The 20760-nt window shown below is 38.1% G+C and overlaps 1 protein-coding gene across 1 annotated transcript in view; it reads right to left on the minus strand.

Annotated features, from left to right (window-relative positions):
* Positions 1-624: 624 nt before the first annotated feature.
* ADAM7 (ADAM metallopeptidase domain 7) overlaps positions 625-20760 on the minus strand; it is a 78760-nt gene continuing 58624 nt past the window's right edge. Inside the window, exons 12-20 of the mRNA XM_023551005.2 lie at positions 16483-16657; positions 13403-13492; positions 12197-12392; positions 11677-11779; positions 10308-10494; positions 4259-4339; positions 3023-3098; positions 2397-2502; positions 625-2035 (exon numbers count right to left, since the gene is read on the minus strand). Coding sequence (XP_023406773.1) covers positions 1915-2035; positions 2397-2502; positions 3023-3098; positions 4259-4339; positions 10308-10494; positions 11677-11779; positions 12197-12392; positions 13403-13492; positions 16483-16657 — 1135 coding nt within the window. The 3' untranslated portion in view covers positions 625-1914. The remainder of the gene's footprint in view (positions 2036-2396; positions 2503-3022; positions 3099-4258; positions 4340-10307; positions 10495-11676; positions 11780-12196; positions 12393-13402; positions 13493-16482; positions 16658-20760) is intronic.

Here is a 20760-nt window from a genome sequence, read left to right on the forward strand (position 1 = left end):
TATTGCTAGTTAGATGAGTTTTATTAAAAATGTATATTAGATTTTTCTCAAATACTTTTCCTGCATCTATTGAGATGATCATATGATTTTACTCTTTTAGCCTAATAGTGTAGTGAATTGATTTGGTTGATTTTTAAATGTTAAATTTACCTTGCATTCCTGGGATAAACCCCACCCGGTGGTGATGCAAATTCTTTTGTGTGTTGTTGGATTCAACTGGCTAAAATTTAATAATTTATGCACCTGTGTTCATTAGCGGTATTGGTCAGTAATGTTCCTTTCTTATAATGACTTTATCTATGTAGGTATCAGAGAAATACTGGCCTTATGAAATGAGTTGGGGACTCCCCCTTCTCTCCCGTTTCCTGGAAGAATTGATATTATTTCTTCAAATGTTTGGCTGCATTCACCAGTGAGGGCATATGGACCTAGAGTTTTCTTTGTGGAAAGGCTTTTTAGTAGGAATTCAATTTATTTAATAGATGTAGGGCTATTCAGGCTATCTATAGCTTCACCAGGCTTAGGTAATTTGTATTTTTCAGAAATAGTTTCATTTCATCTACACTGTCGATTTTATTGAAATATGTTTTTCAAAAGATTCTCTAATTATCAATTTAATACTTGTAGAATCGCTAGTGATGGCACCTTTCTGCTTTGTGATATTGATAACCTGTGTTGATGCTTACCATTTCTGAACAGTTGTTATGGATTGAATTGCATACCCCCAAAATATGTGTTGTAAATCCTAACTTCTGCCTGGGATTATAATATCATTTGTGAAAGGGTTGTGTTTGTTATGTTAATGAGGCAGGGCTAGGTTATGTCAATGATTAGGTTATGTTTATTATGTTAATGAGGCAGGATTAGTGTATATTTTGAGTCAATCTCTTTTGAGATATAAAAGAGGTTACACAAGCAAGCAAAAGAAGCAGAGATGGGGGAAAAGACATGCCAAGCCACATGAAGATCACCCAGGAGCAGAAGCTCAAGGAGACAAAGACATTTCTCCAGAGCCAACACAGAGAGAAAACCTTCCGCTAGAGCTGGCAACCTAAATTCAGACTTCTAGCCACCTAAAATATGAGAAAATAAATCTCTGCTTGTTAAAGCCATCCACTTGTGGTATTTCTGTTATAGAAGCACTAGATAAATAAGACAGCAGTCAATATAGAAGTTAGCAAGTTTTACTGCTCATCTCAAAAAAGAAAAGAAAAGAAAATCAGCTTTTATTTTAATTGATTTTCTTTCTCGTTTTTGTTTTCTATTTCTTCGGTCATCAACCTGCTATTTATTTTTTCTTACCCTCTCTTTACATTGAGTTTTATTTTCTTTTCTATTTCTAGTGTCTGAAAGCTGAGGTCAACGGTTTCTTCTTCTCTAAGTTAAGCAGTTAGTGCTATAAATTTTTCTCTAGTTACTGCTTTAGCTTCATCCCACAAATTTTATTATGTTGTGTTTCATTTTCATTCAGTTTGAAATACTTCCTAATTTCCCTTTTGGTTTTTTCTTTAAACTATGGGTTCTTTTGAATTAGAGATTTTCCCCATATCTTCTTATTATTGGTTTCTAATGTATTTCATTATAACCAGAGAAGACACTTCATATAGATTACGTTCTTTTCCATTGATTTACTTGTTTTATGGCCCAGAATATGGACTACGTTCATAAATTTTTCCTATAAAGTAAAAATTACTGTCAGAATTAATCAACGTCTCCTATTATGAATTAAATAGTGTCTTGCTTCATGTTTCATGCTACAGACCTGCCCTCCTTCCCTTCCCCACATTTAGACTGAAAACTGCCTGTGTGTGAAACTATGCTAAATTATTCTTCTGCATCTTCCACTTCACTTGGCTTAGCGTTAGTTCCACATTAAATACATACACAACTACCTTTTTATTGATTAATTTACTATTACAAATGAAAGGTTCTTACTTGTAGCGACTGAGTATCTGGTAAGACTGGTGCATTCCTTGTCTGTGGCTCATCGCCAAAGTATGCTTTATTTTCTACTCCCAGTGTGTCTCCAAGTGGGCTGTCAAGAAGGAAATTAAATATTGGTACCATCTATGGGACAAACCAGCAGTTAATATTAAATAATAAAGAAGTATTTAAAAATACTGATGCCTAGGTTACAACCTATAACAATTAAATCACAATGTCTGGGTGTGGGAGCTGGCATCAGTATTTTTTAAAGGCCCCCAAATGATTCTAACTTGAATAAAAGTTTGGAAGCCACTGGGATAAGCATTTGGATGAGACAAGATATATAGACAGTTGTTACCTGGTCTTGACTAAGAGGCTTATATTTTTCCCACATCAAGTATCCTTCACGGCCACAAGCTTATAGGTTTTCAGTAATGTTTCTCTTCAATACATGGAAAATGCAAATTTACCTCTGATTTTGCTTCAACTTAAGACCCCTGTGGTGACGAATTAATAATATGACAACTCCAACACCGACAACAATTAGCACTAGCACCAGGACCAGGATGGCAATATCTGTAACATTTAGAAATATGGGCTTCAGTCAAGGCGTCAGCTTTTAGGAGAATGAAATATTTTTTAACTAAACTGTTATAATTCTGCTTCTTCTTTCCCAAGAACTTTAATTTCCTCTGAAGTTAAAGCCAAAATATTATATAAAATACTATCTGCTTTAGCAACTGACACTTCACCCAGGGTTCTACTATGTTTAAGGGAGCCGTAATCAATGGGAAAAGTTTTGGTTGTCAGTTATCCACTGAATGCAAAAAAGGCCTTGTTGTGTTGAGGGTTCTTAGAAGAATTAAGCCAAATTTAGCCAGAAGGCCATATACTGATTCTAAAAGACAACTAGTAAATTCCAATTTGAACATCAAAATATGGAAAGTAATAAAAAGACCATACAAATACATACAACGGAAAAGTTTTCATAGACTTCAAAAATAAGAAAAAAGCTATCTGGAAAGGCTTTTCACACACACACACACACACACACACATGCAGACACACACTATTATTACTATCCTAGGATGCTCACTCGTAACATTTAAGGTTTCTTCCCAGCCTAGCGATCCCTGCTCTTCACATAGGCATTCAACTTCATGGCCATCCACCTGGAAGAGTAATCAATCAAACAATTTCATCAAATTACTAACATGGTCTGCATTTTGCTTCTCACTTAATTTAGTGCTAGTTCTACATCAAACACATACACACACACACTCACTCATGTGCACACAAGTTTTTATTGATTAATTAACCAAACTGAATGCAAACATCAATGTTGCACAAGCAAACAAAATGCAAGAAGTAACCACCTTTGAAGAGGTCCTTTAAGAAAGTGAATGATTCTGATAAATTCAAAGTCAGATTAAAAACCCAACATGATTTATCCAGAAAACATCAATATCTTTAGCTAAATGGCCCGTGCTAGAATCGGACATATCATAAGCAAAGAACAGACTTAACCAGGCTTAGTGATAATGGAATAATATTGGAATGGGAAAATGGTGGTGACGCAAGGTTTATTTCACCGAAGAGCAGCATTGTGTAATAGTTAAGCGTACAGACCTTAGACCTGGACTGTCTGGATTTAAATCCCTGCTTCACTCACAAATTACACAACACCAGTGTTCCTCTATTTCTCCATCTGTTGAAGTGGGAATGAAAATACTGCTCACTCCTTAAGGTTGTTGTGAAGATTTTAAAATTTAATATATATGTAAAGCACTTGAAAGAGTGCCTAATATATAATTCTGTATAGGTATTACAGGTTAAACAGGTTTAGGGAGATATTATCCATAAGCTCAAACTGTTAGTATGGCACTGGGTTAATTAAGGAAAAAAATTATAATTTTTGTTATTTTTCTCAAAATCTTTAGGCTAAGGTTGACATTGCTGTAATTTATCTACAAGTGATTTATGTACAAGTGATTTATGATAGAACCAACTTTTAAGTTTAAACCTCATATAAAGTAGATAAGTTGCTAAATTTCTATGGTAGTATATAATATAAATATAATATAAATACTGGCAATGCCTATCTGTAACAGTATAACTACTGGCAATACCTATATGTAATACCTGATTTGACTATTTGGATCAATTTTAATAATGGCATTTAGCAAAACATGAATTCCTATAGTAGATTTGATTAAAAAATAAGAGTGCATAAATACATATATTTATATATACACACACAGGCTCAGGAGTAAAGTCCTATGTAAATAAATCGTTGGTAAGGCATTGCTTTCAAAAAGCTGTTAAATCTTACAGCATTTTCATTGCACTGGAAGGAGCAACTGGTTGAATTGTAGACCGTTTTGATGTCGACACATTCACCATTGTTGCACACCTAGAAATGAAGTAATGAATATGAATTAGAATGACTTAGTCGTAATTTGTGTTTTTTTATTCTAAAATTCCACATGTACAGTCTTCCATGGAGGAAGAAATCCTATAAATATGTGATAAATATTTTAAAATAATGTACATTAAAAATTGTTATATACAAACTTACTAATTATTAAAATATATATGCCCTTATTATAGTCCCTGGATGGCACAAACATTTTGCACTGGACTGAAGGTTGGTTTTTGAACCAACCCAGTGGTTCGTCAGAAGAAAAAGCTGGTAATCTGATTCCAGGAAGACCACAGCCAAGAAAAGCTTATGGAACAGTTCTCCTGTGTAACATACGGGCTTGTCATGAGTCAGAACTGAGCGAAGGCAACGGATCTGTGCCCGTATTACTTCTCTGAATGTTAATCTCTCAAAGATTCTACAATCATAATTCCACCAATTACTTCTACTATTTCCATCAAGTTTTCCTTTTGATTTGATACAAGGATCTATGTTTGTTATACACAAGTGATTGTTGAGTGTATTAACCTTTTTATTTATGTTTAATAACATTTATTTTTAGTTTCTTTTTTTTTAATAAATTTTATTACCAAAGTATTGTTTTTGGGTTTTGCTTGGTTTATCTTTGACCATTTATTTACTTTTGACTGCTAGTTTTTATTTTTAGCTAGTTCTTAACAAAGAGCTGCACATTCTTCTTTGCCATCAATTTAAAGACTTTCCAAAAACTTTAAATATGAAGATTTTAATCCATTCATATTTCTTGTAATAAGTGATATGTTTAACCTACTCCTGTCATCTTATATGATTTCTAATATTGGACATTTTAGCTTACCTTTTACAATATGTCACTTTTATTCTATAATTTTTAAATCTTGATTTAGTTTAACTTATCTTAAATTTTCTTTTTTTTTCAGTTTAAAAATTTTGAATTCACTTAATTATATCATTTTCAAGAACAAGTCAGCATTAACTCCTTGTATAAAAAAGAACGTTACCATATTTTTACTTCTTTCACTCTTCTTTCAAGATTTTGTTTGATCAAATTGAGATTTTAGATTTGTGATAATATAATTCTTTACTCAAGATATTTTTAACATTTACATCATAAACATATTAACAGCAGATACCTAGAACTTACTCAGACATTTTAACAAATCTTCTTGCTCGCCGCAATTTCTTTGCCAGCAACTTAAGTTCCTAATTTAAATTAATTTCTCAGCTGACTGGATAACTTCATTGACTATATTTCTTTTCAGAAAATATATACTGTTTTTTTTATACATTTTTTTTTAATACATTACCGTAAGAATCCCTGGTGGGTCAATGGTTAAGCACTCAGCTGCTAACCAAAGGTGGGCAGTAAGAACCCACCCAGCAGCTCCTTGGGAGGAAGACCTGGTGATCTGCTTCCATGAAGATTACAGCCTAGAAAACCCTATGCAGCAATTCTACTCCGTCACATGGAGTCAGGATGAGTCAAAATCGACTCAACGGCACCTAACAACAACAACATACATTACTGTATATTTTCTTAATCCTAAATTGTCTGAGTGTCATCCTATTGCTTCGTTATCTGAATAATAACTTAGCTGCATGTATGGTCCCAATATTTATGTTCTGCAAAACTCTATAGCTGTTGTTCCATTATCTTCTAGCATTTCTTGTTGCACAGAAGTATGGTGACAACCTGATGATTTTTTTCTATAGGGAATATTTTTTCTGTAGAAAAAATCATTTGCTTTTCTTTAAGCTTATAGAATTTTTTTTTTTTTAATTCTTGATGTTCATGGCATGAGTGCAAGACTAAGAGCTCATCTCATTCTCTGATTTTTTCCTAGAACTAAGTAAGATTTTTATTTCATGCACTCTTCACTTCAGGGACAGTTTTAAGTCATTTTTTTCTTTCCCTCTACTCTTCTCTTTATTTAGAATTCCTATTAAATCTATACTGGGTTTCTTAGAACTGTTTTTTATGCTTTTATTTATTTTCTTCTTTTTTTAATTCCTTGATCTTGTTCTTATGTCTTATGAAGCTTAGCTTCTAATTTACTACCTTTTTTTTTTTTTCGTAACATCTACTCTATGGTTTACTGCTCACATTACATATAATCAACACTAACGGTTTGTTTTTTAATTTAAAGACAGTGCTTTTTGATCTTAAAAGATTCCATGTTTATAGATTCAATATCCTGTTAAATCTTATTCATAATATTCACCCAACTTTTTCTAAAGGGGTTTCCTCTTTTTTAATGCGTATGTGTTTCACAGGGGCTATCTATGATTCCTCAGATTGTTCTTTTTTAACACTATTGAATTCTTTTACAACCGTTGCCATTATTTCTCTTTGTTTTTCCTCATAGAATGGATTTTCTATATACATAGTTGAGCATGGGGGCAGATTGCTTCAAAGCTTACCTGGATCTCTCTTCAAGTCTTTCAGACTCACCTAAAGGGACATATTAAGATTTGTCTTATTTTCATATTGCCATTTGTTTAAGTTTAATAAAGAGATAATTCCAGAGGTAGTTTTGCAGCAGCTTTTCTGTGCCATGACCAAATGAACAAAAGAACTATCCAGTCAACTTTCTCCCTTCATCTTTCCCTCCCCTCCTCGTCTCTCCTTTCCTTTTCTTCCCTCCCCTCTCTTCAACTCTTCTGGCCTTTCCTACTTTCCCCTTTTCTTCCATTCTCTCTCCTTTTATTTTTTGTCTTTTCTCTGCAGCCAATTTTTTTGGCATAGCCAAGAAAAATGGGACTTGGGGGCAATGGTATATGTTTGCCTTCTCTTTCTATGCCAAATTAATTTACCCAGAAAGAATAAATTCTTAAAGAAACTAGAATGCTTTTTAAGCATTTTAAGTTCAGCATGTCTAAAAATAGTATCTCAATGCAAAAATGAAAAGAAAAATTCTTTAAGTGGTATCTTTGTGCTGCCCCAATACACCGGCATTTGCTATGCATGAAGGCCTTCTTTAGGAATTTGCCACTGTGGTGCGTACATTTCTTTATTAAGCCTTTTCTTAAAGGAACAGGCACCCCACTCGCATGGTCACAATGTACATACAGGGTCAAAATTTGTTCCTTAAGAGTTGCTCTCCTGTCAGCCCCTGCCACTCTTAGTGGGGATCTGTGAAGGGGAGTGTACCTTACTTTGTACTTCATGCCGAGGAGAAAATTGTTTGGTATTTTCTTCAAACTCATGCCTCATAAATTCTATCTTGTTAAAAAAAATTTTTCAAATGTTATAGCTTGTGATTGTTACCATATACCTGAATTTTCACAAATTTAGACTTCTCATTATTTTGATATTATTTTTTAGTAATTTTAAAGATCAAATGTACAGTTTAATATACAGGCTTGAAATAAAAAATTTCCCTTAGATTACTAAACGCTAATTCTGCTTTTTTTTCCCATCCTGAGAGGGGAAGGCATACCACGAAGAGAAATCATTCATTTTCAAAGAACATTTGTTGTATACACACACACACATATCACTATATATATATATATTTATATATATTTATATATACATATGTTGTTGTTGTTAGGTGCTGTTGAGGCAATTCCAACTCATAGCAACCCCATGCACAACAGAAGAAAACATTGCTCTATCCTGCGCCAGCCTCACAATCATCTCTATGTTTGAGTCCATTGTTGCACCACTGAGTCAATCCATTTTGTTGAGGGTCTTCCTCTTTTTCTCTGACCCTCTTCTTTACCAACCATGATGTCCTTCTCCAGGGACTGATAACGTGTCCAAAGTAAGTGAGACAAAGTCTCACTATCCTTGCTTCTATGGAGCATCCTGGCTGTACTTCTTCTAAGACAGATTTGTTCATTCCTCTGGTAATATTCAATATTGGTATATTCAATATTCTTTGCCAACACCATAATTCAAATGCTTCAATTCTTCCTCAGTCTCCCTTATTCATTGTCCACCTTTGAGCTGGGTCAGGTGCACCATAGTCCTTAAAGTGATATCTTTCCTTTTTAACACTTTAAAGAGGTCTTTTGCAGAAGATTTGCCCAATGAAATGCGCTGTTTGATTTCTTGACTGCTGCTTTCATGGGCATTGTTTATAGATCCAGGTAAAATGAAATCCTTAACAACTTAAATCTTTTCTCCGCTTATCGTGATGTTGCTTATTTGTTCAGTTGTGAGGATTTTTGTTTCCTTTATGTTGAGTTGTACTCCATACTGAAGGCTGTGGTCTTTGCTCTTCATCAGTAAGTGCTTCAAGTCCTCTTCACTTTCAACAAGCAAGGTTGTGTCATTTTCAGATCTCAGTTTGTTAACGAGACTTCCTCCAGTTCTGTTGCCACATTCTTCTTCATACAGTCCAGGTTCTTGAATTATTTGCTCATTATACAGATTGAATAACTATTGTGAAAGGATACAGCCCTGATACACACCTTTCCTGATTTAAAACCACACAGTATCCCCTCATTCTGTCCAATTGACTGTCTCTTGGTCTATGTATAGATTCCTCATGAGCACAAATAAGTGTTCTGGAATTCCCATTCTTTGCAATGTTATCCTTAATTTAATATGATCCATACAGTCAAATGCCTTTGCATAGTTAATAAAACACAGATAAACATCTTTCTGGTATTCTCTACTTTCAGCCAAGGTGTATCTGACATCAGCAATGATATTCCTTATTCCACCTCTTCTGAAGCTGGCTTGATTTTCTGGCAGTTCCCTGTCAATGTACTGCTGCATTTTTGAAAGATCTTTGGCAAAACTTTACTTGTGTGTGATAGTAATAATATTATTCAAAAGTTTCCACATTCCCCTGAAGCACTTTTCTTAGGAATGGGCACGAATATGGATGTCTTCTAGTCGGTTAGCCAGGTAGCTCTCTTCCAAATTTCTTGGCATAGCCTAGTGAGTGCTTCCAAGACTGCATTAGTTTCTTGAAGCATCGCAGCTGGTATTCTGTCAATTCTTGTAGCCTTGTTTTTTGCCAATGCCTTCAGTGCTGCTTGGACTTCTTCCTTCAGTACCATCAGTTCTTGATCATATGCTTGCTCTTCAGATAGTTGAACATCGACCAATTATTTTTGGTACAATGACTGTGTAGTCCTTCCGTCTTACTGTTCTTGTATTCTTCTGTTTATAAATCTTGATGTTGTTTACAGTTTAAATTCTGAAGTTGTCATCTTGGCATTACAAATGTTTTTCAATATGGCCTTATTCTGCCTGTTCAACCTTATATCTTGCCATTTTATCCAAAGCCTCAGTCACACCACAATTGTCACATTTATCTTAATACATCTTACACGTATTACCTTTGCATATGGTGTGGCTGTTTCTTTACAAAAAAATCTTTCCCCATTTTATTTTTTGTGGCAAAATATTGTTCATCAAGTCAAATCTGAAATGTCACCAGATTTAAGATGCTACTCTATGATCTATAAGCAAAGTTAGTCACTTCTTCCTCTGGACTCCAAATTCGCATTGATTGGACTACTTTGAAAGTATTTCTGTTAAATTATAATGATCCACTTAATTTAACCTACAGAATTCTTCAGTGAACTCTTCTCTACCTCCTCTGACACAGCATCATTGCCAGCACCACAGTACATGCCCATTAAACATGGTTGAATGAGTAAAGAAATGAAGAATATATGACTATGTAGAGTTGCATTATTATTTTTTTTTTTTAGAGTTGCATTACTTAGAAAAAAGTTATGTCTACAATTTCATTAGATGTCTTCTCTAAGCAACTAATTAAGTGCATTTATAGCAATTAAACATCATGTGGTATAACTAAGATTAGGCAAAATGAATATTTATTATAGCATAATTGTTACCTTGTTCAATAAAAAAATGCCAATTTCTTCCCTGTTTTCTAATATATAGTCCTCTTTAGAGCCAATTATAGGGTCAAGGATTTTCTTTTTATGGGCCGAAGTAAGAAGTTTTAATAAAACAATAGACTTTTTGTCTTACCATTCCATCTCCACACTTTGTTCCAGATGCAACTAGGCCAACATCTTCAGAATTATGGTACAAGAAAAAGGTCCTGCATTCTATGGTGGCATTCTTCTTTGGAGCCTGAAGGTGATAGGTCTTGTCTTCTCCTAAGTGAGGTGAGTGATGTCCTCCAGCACAGTATATCTTGCCGCATTTGACATCTCTGAAGGAAAGTGAGCGTATTCTTAGACTTGGCCCAGAAGTAGCTCTTCAGAGGCTATACTTGCTGCAAAATGGCCTGGTCACTTTTTTAGACCCAGGCTTGTTAGCAGGTTGAAGAGGGACCAGGGGGGCAGGTAAACAGTTGGACCATCAAAGTTCACAGCTTAGGAACTGAGATGAGTAGGTAAAGTAACATAAACTAATCATGTTTCTTTCGGATTTCTTGGTGATTCTCACAAATCAATGTTAGCTCAAGTTTACAGAAGAATACTTATTATTAATAATTTGAATTATCATAACTTTACTAAGATTTTTTTATTATTCTTTTTGCATAGAGCACATCAGGTGATTCTCACAACAAACCTCTGAGGTGGTTGTTATTATATTCCTCATTTTACAGACTAGGCAGCAATGGAAAGAAGGAGAAGTATCTGCCCATTTTGGCATAGTCCACATGACTTGAACCTAGGACTTTTTGTTGTTTTTGTCGTTTTCACTCCAAATCCTGCTTTGTGGCACATAAAAACCCTTGCAGAATGTCTCTAGCAGACCTACAAGTATGGCTCAGTTCATGTTTTCCTAACGCAGGCTGTAACTCCTGATTCCCTCTCTCTCTCTTCTGATTTCAAAATTTTACCTGTCTTTCTTTTTCTGGGCTCAACTCTTTCATTCTCTCTCCTTCTTTTCTCTTTTTCTACTTATTTTTTGCTTCCTCTCTTTTGTTCCTTTTTCTTCTTATTGTAGCATTCCTTTTCTCCTTTTCTTTCCTAAAAACTCAAAAAACCAAACCTGTTGCTGTCGAGTCAATTTCGACTCATAGTGACCCTAGAGGACAGAGTAGAACTGCTCCATAGGGTTTCCGAGGGCCACCTGGTAGATTCGAACTGTTGAAATTTTGGTTAGCAACCATAGCTCTTAACCACTATGCCACCAGCTTTTCCTTCTTTCCTTAGCATCTTAAATATTCCTCGTCTTTCCTCCTTATATTCCAGGACTTACAGCTAATAAATACAGCATACAAATGCCAGTTGGTCCTGTCAGGGATGCAAGATCTTACCCTCCCTGCTGTACTCTCTTCCTCATCTCCTCAGTAAAGAGAAGTTAGCATCTGTCAGAATGAGAGCTATTCTGATTTTGCAAAACACTGTTTGAGAGCATTTGCTCTCCTTCACCAGTCACTTACCTCTCCCTGCAGGGAACAAAGTTTTTGTCCGTGTTTTTGCAGTATCCAAATTTATTTCCTTTTTTATTCATGTTGTAGCAGATATCATGACTCCCTTTTGACTCTGGGGTCCAAAATGGTGTGAAAAAAGTAAAAGAATGAAAGCATGAATGTCACGAATCATGAATGGCCTTGCTTTTCAAATGTGATTGACCTTTCAGCACCATGTGGTGGTAAACCAGAATGGAATAAATGGAATAAAGAGCTACCCTATTGCTTCAGGGAGACGTTTTGGTAAGAAGCATAGATATGAAAAGGTAAAATATACCTTAGCCCACATTCTGAGCTAATCAATTAATATTAGGGGGAAGATCAAGGTTATGAAACCCACATCCAGAGAGAGTCTTCGTAATATTTTGGAAGAATGCCACAAATATCATTATCTACAAGCTTGTCCCAAACTCCTGCAAGATGACAGCAGAGAAATAAAAGCTTTTTTTTTTTTTTTTTAAATCCATCATGCACTGTTGTTGCCTCTTACCATCATCAAACAATTCAGAGCACTGATCATCCCGGGTGGGACACTTCCCTTTGAAGCAGTAGCCTTCTGCATTCTTGCACGGGAATCCATTTACTTGGAACTGGTCCCTAGGACACCTAGGGGAGTGGCCAGTACACAGTTCAGGAAAATCACATTCATCTTTTGCTGGTCTGCACATGGACCCTGCTTCTTTCAGCTGTTAAGGAAAAACAAAGAGATTGAAGTTGGAGCACATTTAGGTTGGAAAGGTTCAGTAGATGGGCAGAAGGTTGACCCATTTAATTTATCTAAAAGGACTCTAAGGATGGATCATAACCTCCCTCTCCATTCCACTTATTATTATTCTTAAATGCCTTGGCTTCTCTGTAATTTTAAATATGGTAAGGGAGTGTTTTTGAAATTTGGTATTAGACCAACCTTGGACTGAGTTGAAACAGACATAAAATGGAGAAATGGACAGGTGTTTTCACTCATCTTGTTTTTTCTTCATCCCTTATTTCAGTACATGCTGCTCGCCTCCTCCCCTATACACACCCAGCCACACAGCTGGGAACCTCTGTACATAATATGGGATTTCCATTCCTAACAAATCAGATCTTTCCAAATGAACTGGAAAAATATCCTGGCTGTCATTGCTGCAGGGAACTGCATAGAGATAATCTCTGATTCAGCCATTCAATATACATCTAATTATGCTGGGTTCTAGGGAAATTTAAAGTTGAATAAGATATGCCTCAATTTCATTATGAATTCACTATCTAGTGGGATAAAAGAGGTGTTGATAACTCTTTGGACAGAGCCATTTAGACTTCTGGTCATCTTCATTAGGAATATTCTCCCAACTACTAGCCTCTATTACATTCCAATCCCAATATTCTCTCTCTCTCTTCTGGTATCCTGCTGTTGGAATACTAATTTTCTTCCTAACTGTAGTTATAAAGATTGGGAATGAATTACAAAGTGGCAAGAATGGTACTTATCATGTGACTTAATTCCTAAAAGACCAAGCACAGCTTATCAGCTGCTCCACTCCCCAGAGCCTAATACAGCCCAATTTTCAGAATTCAGAGCATCTTAGAAGATGCTCTATCAGGTATTAGCAAGCCTAACCCCAATCTGGGATCAGTGGTATAGGGTCCAGAGAGTTCTTTTGTCCCATGTGCACTTAATAAACAGAAAAATCCTGTCCCAGACAAAGAGCCTTACCTGACAAGATTCACAGCATTCTCCTTCTGCACAAGTAAATCCTGGCTTCAGCACACATTTGTCTGCATCACAGCAAGGATTAGTGCATTCCTTGGCAATAATAAAAAATGAAAGATCAAGAATTGGTTTGTAGTTTGGCTCTTATTTGAACAGTTAATTAGGTCTGAGTGTGTGTAATTTAATATTGCTTATCTCTAAGAGTTAAATGCTGTGATAAATATATAAAGACTACATTTTGGAACTGGAGTTTGGGACTTTTACTCTGTGTTTCCTTCCTTCATGGGATCCAGTACTCCATGGCTAATGGATTCTCATAGGACAGAATAGAGTCCAAAGTTTGTGACCTTCCATTCTCCTGATGACTTCTGTTCCCTGGAAGGGTCCCATTGCTTCCCTATAATATAGGTTTGTTGTGAGATAATACAACTAAGTATTTTGAGACAACCTTTTTCAATGTATCACTGACTAATTACTGCAGATGTTCACTTAGGCTCTGTCATGGATTGAGTTGTATCCCCCAAAAATATATGTCAACTTGGCTGGGCCATGATTCCCAGTATTGTATGATTGTTCACCAATTTATCATCTGATGCAATTTTCCTTCCATGATGTTAAGGAGGCAGGATTAGAGGCAGTTATGTTAATGAGGCAGGACTCAATCTACAAGATTAAAACGTCAATCTCTTTTGAGATATAAAAGAGAGAAGGAATCAGAGAGACAGGGGAACCTCATACCACCAAGAAACAATAGCGTGCCCTTTGGACCCAGGGTCCCTGCACTGAGAAGCTCTTAGAAAATCTTCCCCTGGAGCTGGTATCCTGAATTTGGACTTCTAGCCTCCTAGACTGTGAGAAAACGTTTTCTGTTTGTTAAAGTCATCTACTTGTGGTATTTCTGTTATAGCACCACTAGATAAATAAGATAGTATCTGCTTTAGTAAAATGAAAGCCTACAAAAAATGATCTGATTCTGGTCAGGTAAGGTACTTTATGTGTTAGAATGAAATTGTAGAACTGTTCCGAAGAATGGGAAAAATTTGCATTTTCAAAGCTGAAACATTTTTTTTTTGTCAATTGATTTTTCTATTGTTAAAATGTAGAGAACATAACATTTGCCAGTTTAACAATTCAAACATCTGAAGTCTAGGTCTTGTAACCTCTGAACAGGTCACAGTCTTCATATGAACTCTCTAATAACCACATGGATTCTGATTATGAAGTCTCACTCACCAACTGCAGTGCGAAGAATTACTTAATACGGCCCTTCTAGTCATGGTCTTTGTGACTCCCACACTATGATTGAATGGGACTACACAAATAAGGTACATGAAACCTGTGATGGTTGGGGTTATGTGTCAGCTCGGCTGGGCCATGATTGTGTAGTTGTCCCCCATTTTATGTGTTGTGGATCCTGACCTCTGCATGCTGATAAGGCGAGATTGGTATACAGTATGTTTTGGGTTGCAGCCTTGCAGGGGGGCATGACTCAAGCCCTACCCATACCAAAGTTACACCCTTCCCTAGGGTATGGATGGCATCTAAGGTATAAGTGTATGTTGTCCTGGTGAGGCTGTCTCCCTGCATCCGGATCCCCAGTCAGTTTCTTGATCAATTGAGCTCCCCAAAGGCCTGCTGTCTGACCTGCTGATTCTGGGATTTGCTGGCCTCCACAGCCCCTTGAACCGATGGCCTATCTTGTGACCTTATTCACCAGCTTCCACAGCCTTGTGAGCCAACAGCCTGTGGTCTGAACTGCTGGTCTGGGTTTCTCAGCTCCTGCAGCTACATGGGTCAGGAGAAGCCTACACCTGACCTACAAATTTGGGACTTGCCAGCTTTCACAACTGCACGAGCCATTTCCTTTATACAGTTCATTAATTCTGTGAGATGGTGCAGCAAATTAGGGAACCCAAAGACAGGAGGGAGAGTGCTGAGGGAACCCAAAGACAGGAGGGAGAGTGCTGAGGGAACCCAAAGACAGGAGGGAGAGTGCTGGGGGAGCAGTTGATGTTAGAAATGATGGAGTGGTATGGCAGCCTGAAAAAGACATATTTGGGACATCTTTGACCTCCACCTCATAGGAACCAGCTTTGTGCTTATCCTTATAAAAGAAAGTATTTGTTTACTATCCTATTAGACCTCTTTTGGACTGTGCAGCATCTAGAGAGTAGATACTAAAAATGTAGTCCTCAGACTAGTAGTACCAGTATAACCTTGGAACTTAGTAGGAATACAGAATCTCAGCCTCACTCTAGACTTACTGAGTCAGAATCTACTTTTTAATAACATCTCTAGATGACTCATATGCACTTTAAAATTTGAGAAGTAGTTGTCTAAGACATACACTAAATGACAAGTTCTTGAAAGAAACAGCCATTTTTGTGTTGCAGATTAAGAATTACTTTAAAATTTATCCCAAAGGCTTATTCTAAATGTCCCTGAGACCAAGATTGCAATATGTAAGTAATGGGTTAAATGTTTTTTGCTCTAATAAGAAACAGTTTTCTAATAACTTGAACTATCCTGCTGTGGAAACCCTGGTGGCATAGTGGTTAAGTGCTACGGCTGCTAACCAAAGTGTTGGCAGTTCGAATCCGCCAGGCGCTCCTTGGAAACTATGGGCCAGTTCTACTCTGTCCTACAGGGTCGCTATGAGTCGGAATTGACTCGACGGCACTGGATTAGGTGGGTTTTATCCTGCTGTGATAAAGGCTAGCATCATAAGGCCCTGAGTTAAACTCAGATGACTGAAAGATTTTGTAGAACATATTCCTACTGAGCATGAGAAATTAGACTTAATGACATCTATGGACCCTTCTCACAAGAAGGTCCAGTTAATACATAAACAAGGCAAATGGGATGCTGCTGATCTCCAGAAAGATCATTATATATGATTCGTGACTTGGCAAAAAGGCTTGCCATGAGGCTACACTAAGAGCTTGTTTCCAAATGAAAACAAAATGTGTGATTTTTAAAGCTTTATAATAAGGAACACCAGAATTGACCAATGGCTACGTCACTGCCTGGGTTCTAGCTGAGTATACAGTTTGCAGTTTAAAGGCAACATCATTTTCAAATACCTGAAATGAACCACAATCACACTCTTCTCCTTCATCCAACTTCTTGTTTCCACAATATGGAAAATCACTTAACTTATTGGAAAACGCAACATTCGACATGCACGTTGGTTTATAATCCTTCAGGTATTTCAGGTATTGATTTTTGCTACATTTACTAAACTTTAGTGCAGGAATGCTAGAAATAAGATGAGTTAAAAGTAAACATTAGTCGTATTAATATATAGTAGTAGAACAATTATAAACATTTTATGAAGAATTTAGAAACAGCAATTATAAATGAGAAAATCTAAAAGTCCATTAACATCTCTAACACTTACCTTTAATGTTACAGCAGAGCAGTAACTGGGTTCTTTATCACAGAAAAATTTATTGACGCACAGCTAACACATGCTATTTGAGTGACAATGATCTGGCAAAACTTTCATGAAGCGTGCAGTTTAAGACTGATTGTGTTTGCTGCTCACGTATTGCCTTTTATTTGTCTCTCTTGCAATAACATGCACACTTGTTTATCACCCTTACAAGGTTATAAACTTCTCCAGGCAGAGATTATAACCTGTTCATTTTTTTTTTAATCACTGTTAGTTAACACAGTATAGTCCTAGAAAAATATTTGTTGAACCAAATTACTTATTTAATAATATCTTACACACTCCAGGAATGTGATATGCTTCCTTGAAACTGAAATTTTTATACGCCTTCCATCTTTATTCAGTTTTGACATTTTATCGATAAAATGATTAAAAAACATATTACATATAGTCCAGATTACACTATATCGGGATGGTGGTACCCCTGAAAAAATATTACTAATTATGTAGATAATAATGTAAAATAGATACCAGGGAGGCAGAGCCAACATGGCACTGTAGACAGATGCTCCATGCCATCCCTCTGCAGCAAAGACCTGAAAAACTAAGTAAAGCAGATACAAATGCCAATCCTGCAAACTTACGCATCAAATGGAGGGAAAAGAACTAGATCAAACACTGAATGGATGAAGAAACTAGAGAAAAACAGAGAACAAGGAGAGCCACGGAGTGGAGGTCCCCTGTCAACTAACACGAAAGAGTGTCACCATCTTGGAGCACAGCCAGCAATGACCTTGGACAGGGAGTACAGGAAGGCAACTTCAAGGAGCTCCCAATAGGAGACAGAGCACCTGGTAACCAGAGAAACATGCCTTCCCACCCGTCACCCTTCTGCACCATATGCCACCTCCATCCCTTCCTGCCAGGCCATGCTGTGCCACTTTGGCTAGATTGCCATCCTCCAGGCCACACCAAGCGACCTCGGCTAGAGAGACACAGACATGCCACCATACCAAGCCCACCCTGTCCCCACCCACTAGCTTTCATTTCACCATTATTTTTTTTTTACTTTCTTCTTTTTTTTATTCCCTCCCATCTAGCCCTATATGCTACCTCCATCCTCCTTCTACCAGACCCCATTGTACTGCTGTGGCTACAGCACCACTGACACATTGGCCCGCCACTGCTCTGGGTCTGCCTCCACCTGTGACCCACACCATGCCACCATTTTTTTCTTTACTTTCTTTCTCCCTCCCACCTAGCCAAGAACATTGCCTCCCTTCCCTTCCCACTGGCCCCTGTGTCTTCCCAGCCCCCACTCACTGGCACTCACGGCACCACATTTTTAAAATCTTTTTTCTCTTTTTTACTTTCTTACTTTTCTTTCTCCTTCCCACCTAGCCCTGTAGCCACTTCCTCCCACTTCCCATTGGCCACCACCACACCACTATGGATACTGTGCCACTGACACACCGGCTCACCTGCACTGGCCAGATCTCACCATGCTGCCATTTATTTTATTATTTAGTTTATTTCTTTTCTTTATTTCTACCTCCCACATGGCCCCATATGTCATCCCCCTGCCCCAGTGGCCCTCAGATCCACCCCACCACAACCCGCCGGCTACCTTTTATTTTTTTCTTTTCCTTCTCCCCCCTACCTAGCACTCTATACCAACTCCCTTCCCACTAGACTTTGCCCTGTCACTGTGGCTAGAGTATCCCCAGTACTCAGGCTCACCACTGCACTGGGCCCACGCTGACCCTCCCTTCCCACCACTCAACCAGCTGTTCAATAATGGAAAGAGAGCCTGTACCACTCCATGTCCGACACCTACGCCTATCTAATGAGGGGCTGTGAATACTCCACATTGCTGGGCTAACATCAGGAGGCAGACAGCACCCACCCAGTCCGCCCTTGGCCATCTCACCAACCCAGTATACAGCAAAGTAGACTCACCCAATCCACTGCTGCCATGCCCACCCAGACAAGGTGGCGAGAGTTATTGTGCCCACAAATGAACAAGAAGCAAAGCACACCTGGCCTGCCAGGCCTGACATATCAACACAAAACAAAAAAGCAGGATGAAACAAATGAACATAAAATCAATAAATAAAGAAAATAATACCATAATGTCTTGGAAATAGCAGACACAATCAAAACATATAAAAAAGCTGGGCAAGATGGCTCCAGCCAGTTATCAAAATAAAGAATTAGATGACCTTCCAGTAGAAAAAAAGGCAGTGAAACTAAGTAATATGGAATTCCAAAAAACTAATATTTAATAATGCAGTGGCTAACCAAAAAGTTGGCAGTTTGAATACACCAGCTGCTCTTTGGAAACCCTATGGGGCAGTTCTACTCTGTCCTATAGGGTTACTATGAGTTGAAATAGACTCAGCAGCAACTTTTTTTTTTTTTAACAAGAGATTAGGAAAGAGAGCAAGGAAAATACAGATAAAACCAATGAAAACATAGCCAAATCAAGGAAAATGCAGACAAAAGTTTTGGGACACAACAAAGGCAATGCTTACAAGCCAATTTATAGCAATAAACACACACATCAGAAAAGAATACAAAATCAAAATTTTAGCTCTACAACTCGAACAGAAAGAGAACACAAAAGAAGCCGAAAGCAACCAGAAGAAAGGAAATAATAAAGATTACAGCAGAAATAAATGAAATAGAGAGCATAAAAACAACAGAATCAACAAGATCAAAAGTTGGTTCTTTGAAAAGAGCAAAAAAATTGACAAACCACTAAAAACCCAGGGGGACCAAGATGGCTGACTAGGTAGAAGCTACCGCAGATCTCTCTTGCAACAAAGACTCAGAAAAACAAGTGAATTGATCACATACACGACAATCTACGAACCCTGACCATCAAACACAGATGTAAAGAGTTGACATGAGTGACAGGGGAATGAAAAGCCACGCCCTGAAGCAGCGACCACTTCTGGAACCAGTGTCCCTCTCCACAGCCTTGAGCCATTGCAGTTCCCTGGTGCTGAGTAGCGGGGCTGATTACAGCTTGCTGAGGCGGGGCAGGCATGGGACACAGCCCTAACCCCTAACCACCTGGGGTAACCTTGGTAGAGACTCAGCCAGCACAGGCAGGCTGCACGCGGACGTGGCTAACAAGAGAATGAGCAACCACAGGGAAGCAGCGACTGTTTTTGGAGCCTGGAGCCAGCGTCCCAGTCAGAAAACCTTGCCGTTGGGCTTTGGACTGGGTGCAGGGGAGCTGAGCACAGCTTCCTGAGATGGCGCAAGCACAGGACACAGCCTTAGCCCCCTGAAGTGACCTCGGAGGAAGACCAGCTAGGGCATGTAGGCAGCGCAACGACGCGGCTGACAGGAGGAGAAGTCACTGGGAGGCAGCAACTGGTTTTGGAGCCTGGGGTGTGGCATCCCAGCCGGGGAACTTTGGCGCTGGGCTTTGGACTGGGAGCTGAGGAGCTGACCAGGGCTTCTGAGACAGCACAAACACAGGATGCTGACCTGACCCTCGGGGGCAATCTTGACCCAGACAGCACACACAGGCTACACGCCCCTTGGGAACCTCAGATAAAACAGTCAACAACAAGCAAGATAAGTGACTTTGTCTATGTTGCTGGGTGCTACTCTCTCCTATCTATCTGATCCCTCCCCTCCCTGCCACAGGCGGCTTCATTAACATTGGCATTTCTTGGGCCGGGAGTGAAGTGCTCTGCGTTTTTTTTTTTTTTTTCCCTAACCCATTCTCCTGGCCTGAAAGAAGCAGCTACTAACAACCCAGGGACAAAAAACCCTTCCCTGACTTCCCTAAACTGGAATAAAAATACAGAACCAGCTCCAGCCAAACATATGAGATCCACAGTCTTTGGATTTCATCCCTACAGGGAACAAGGTGGCTATTATAATGAAAAGGCAATTCTGATAGAGATCTGACTGTAATTGTTTTAGCAGATCACTGGAAAGACAAGTT

This window comes from Loxodonta africana, chromosome 19, assembly GCF_030014295.1.
Source record: "Loxodonta africana isolate mLoxAfr1 chromosome 19, mLoxAfr1.hap2, whole genome shotgun sequence".
Classification (NCBI taxonomy): Eukaryota; Metazoa; Chordata; class Mammalia; order Proboscidea; family Elephantidae; genus Loxodonta; species Loxodonta africana.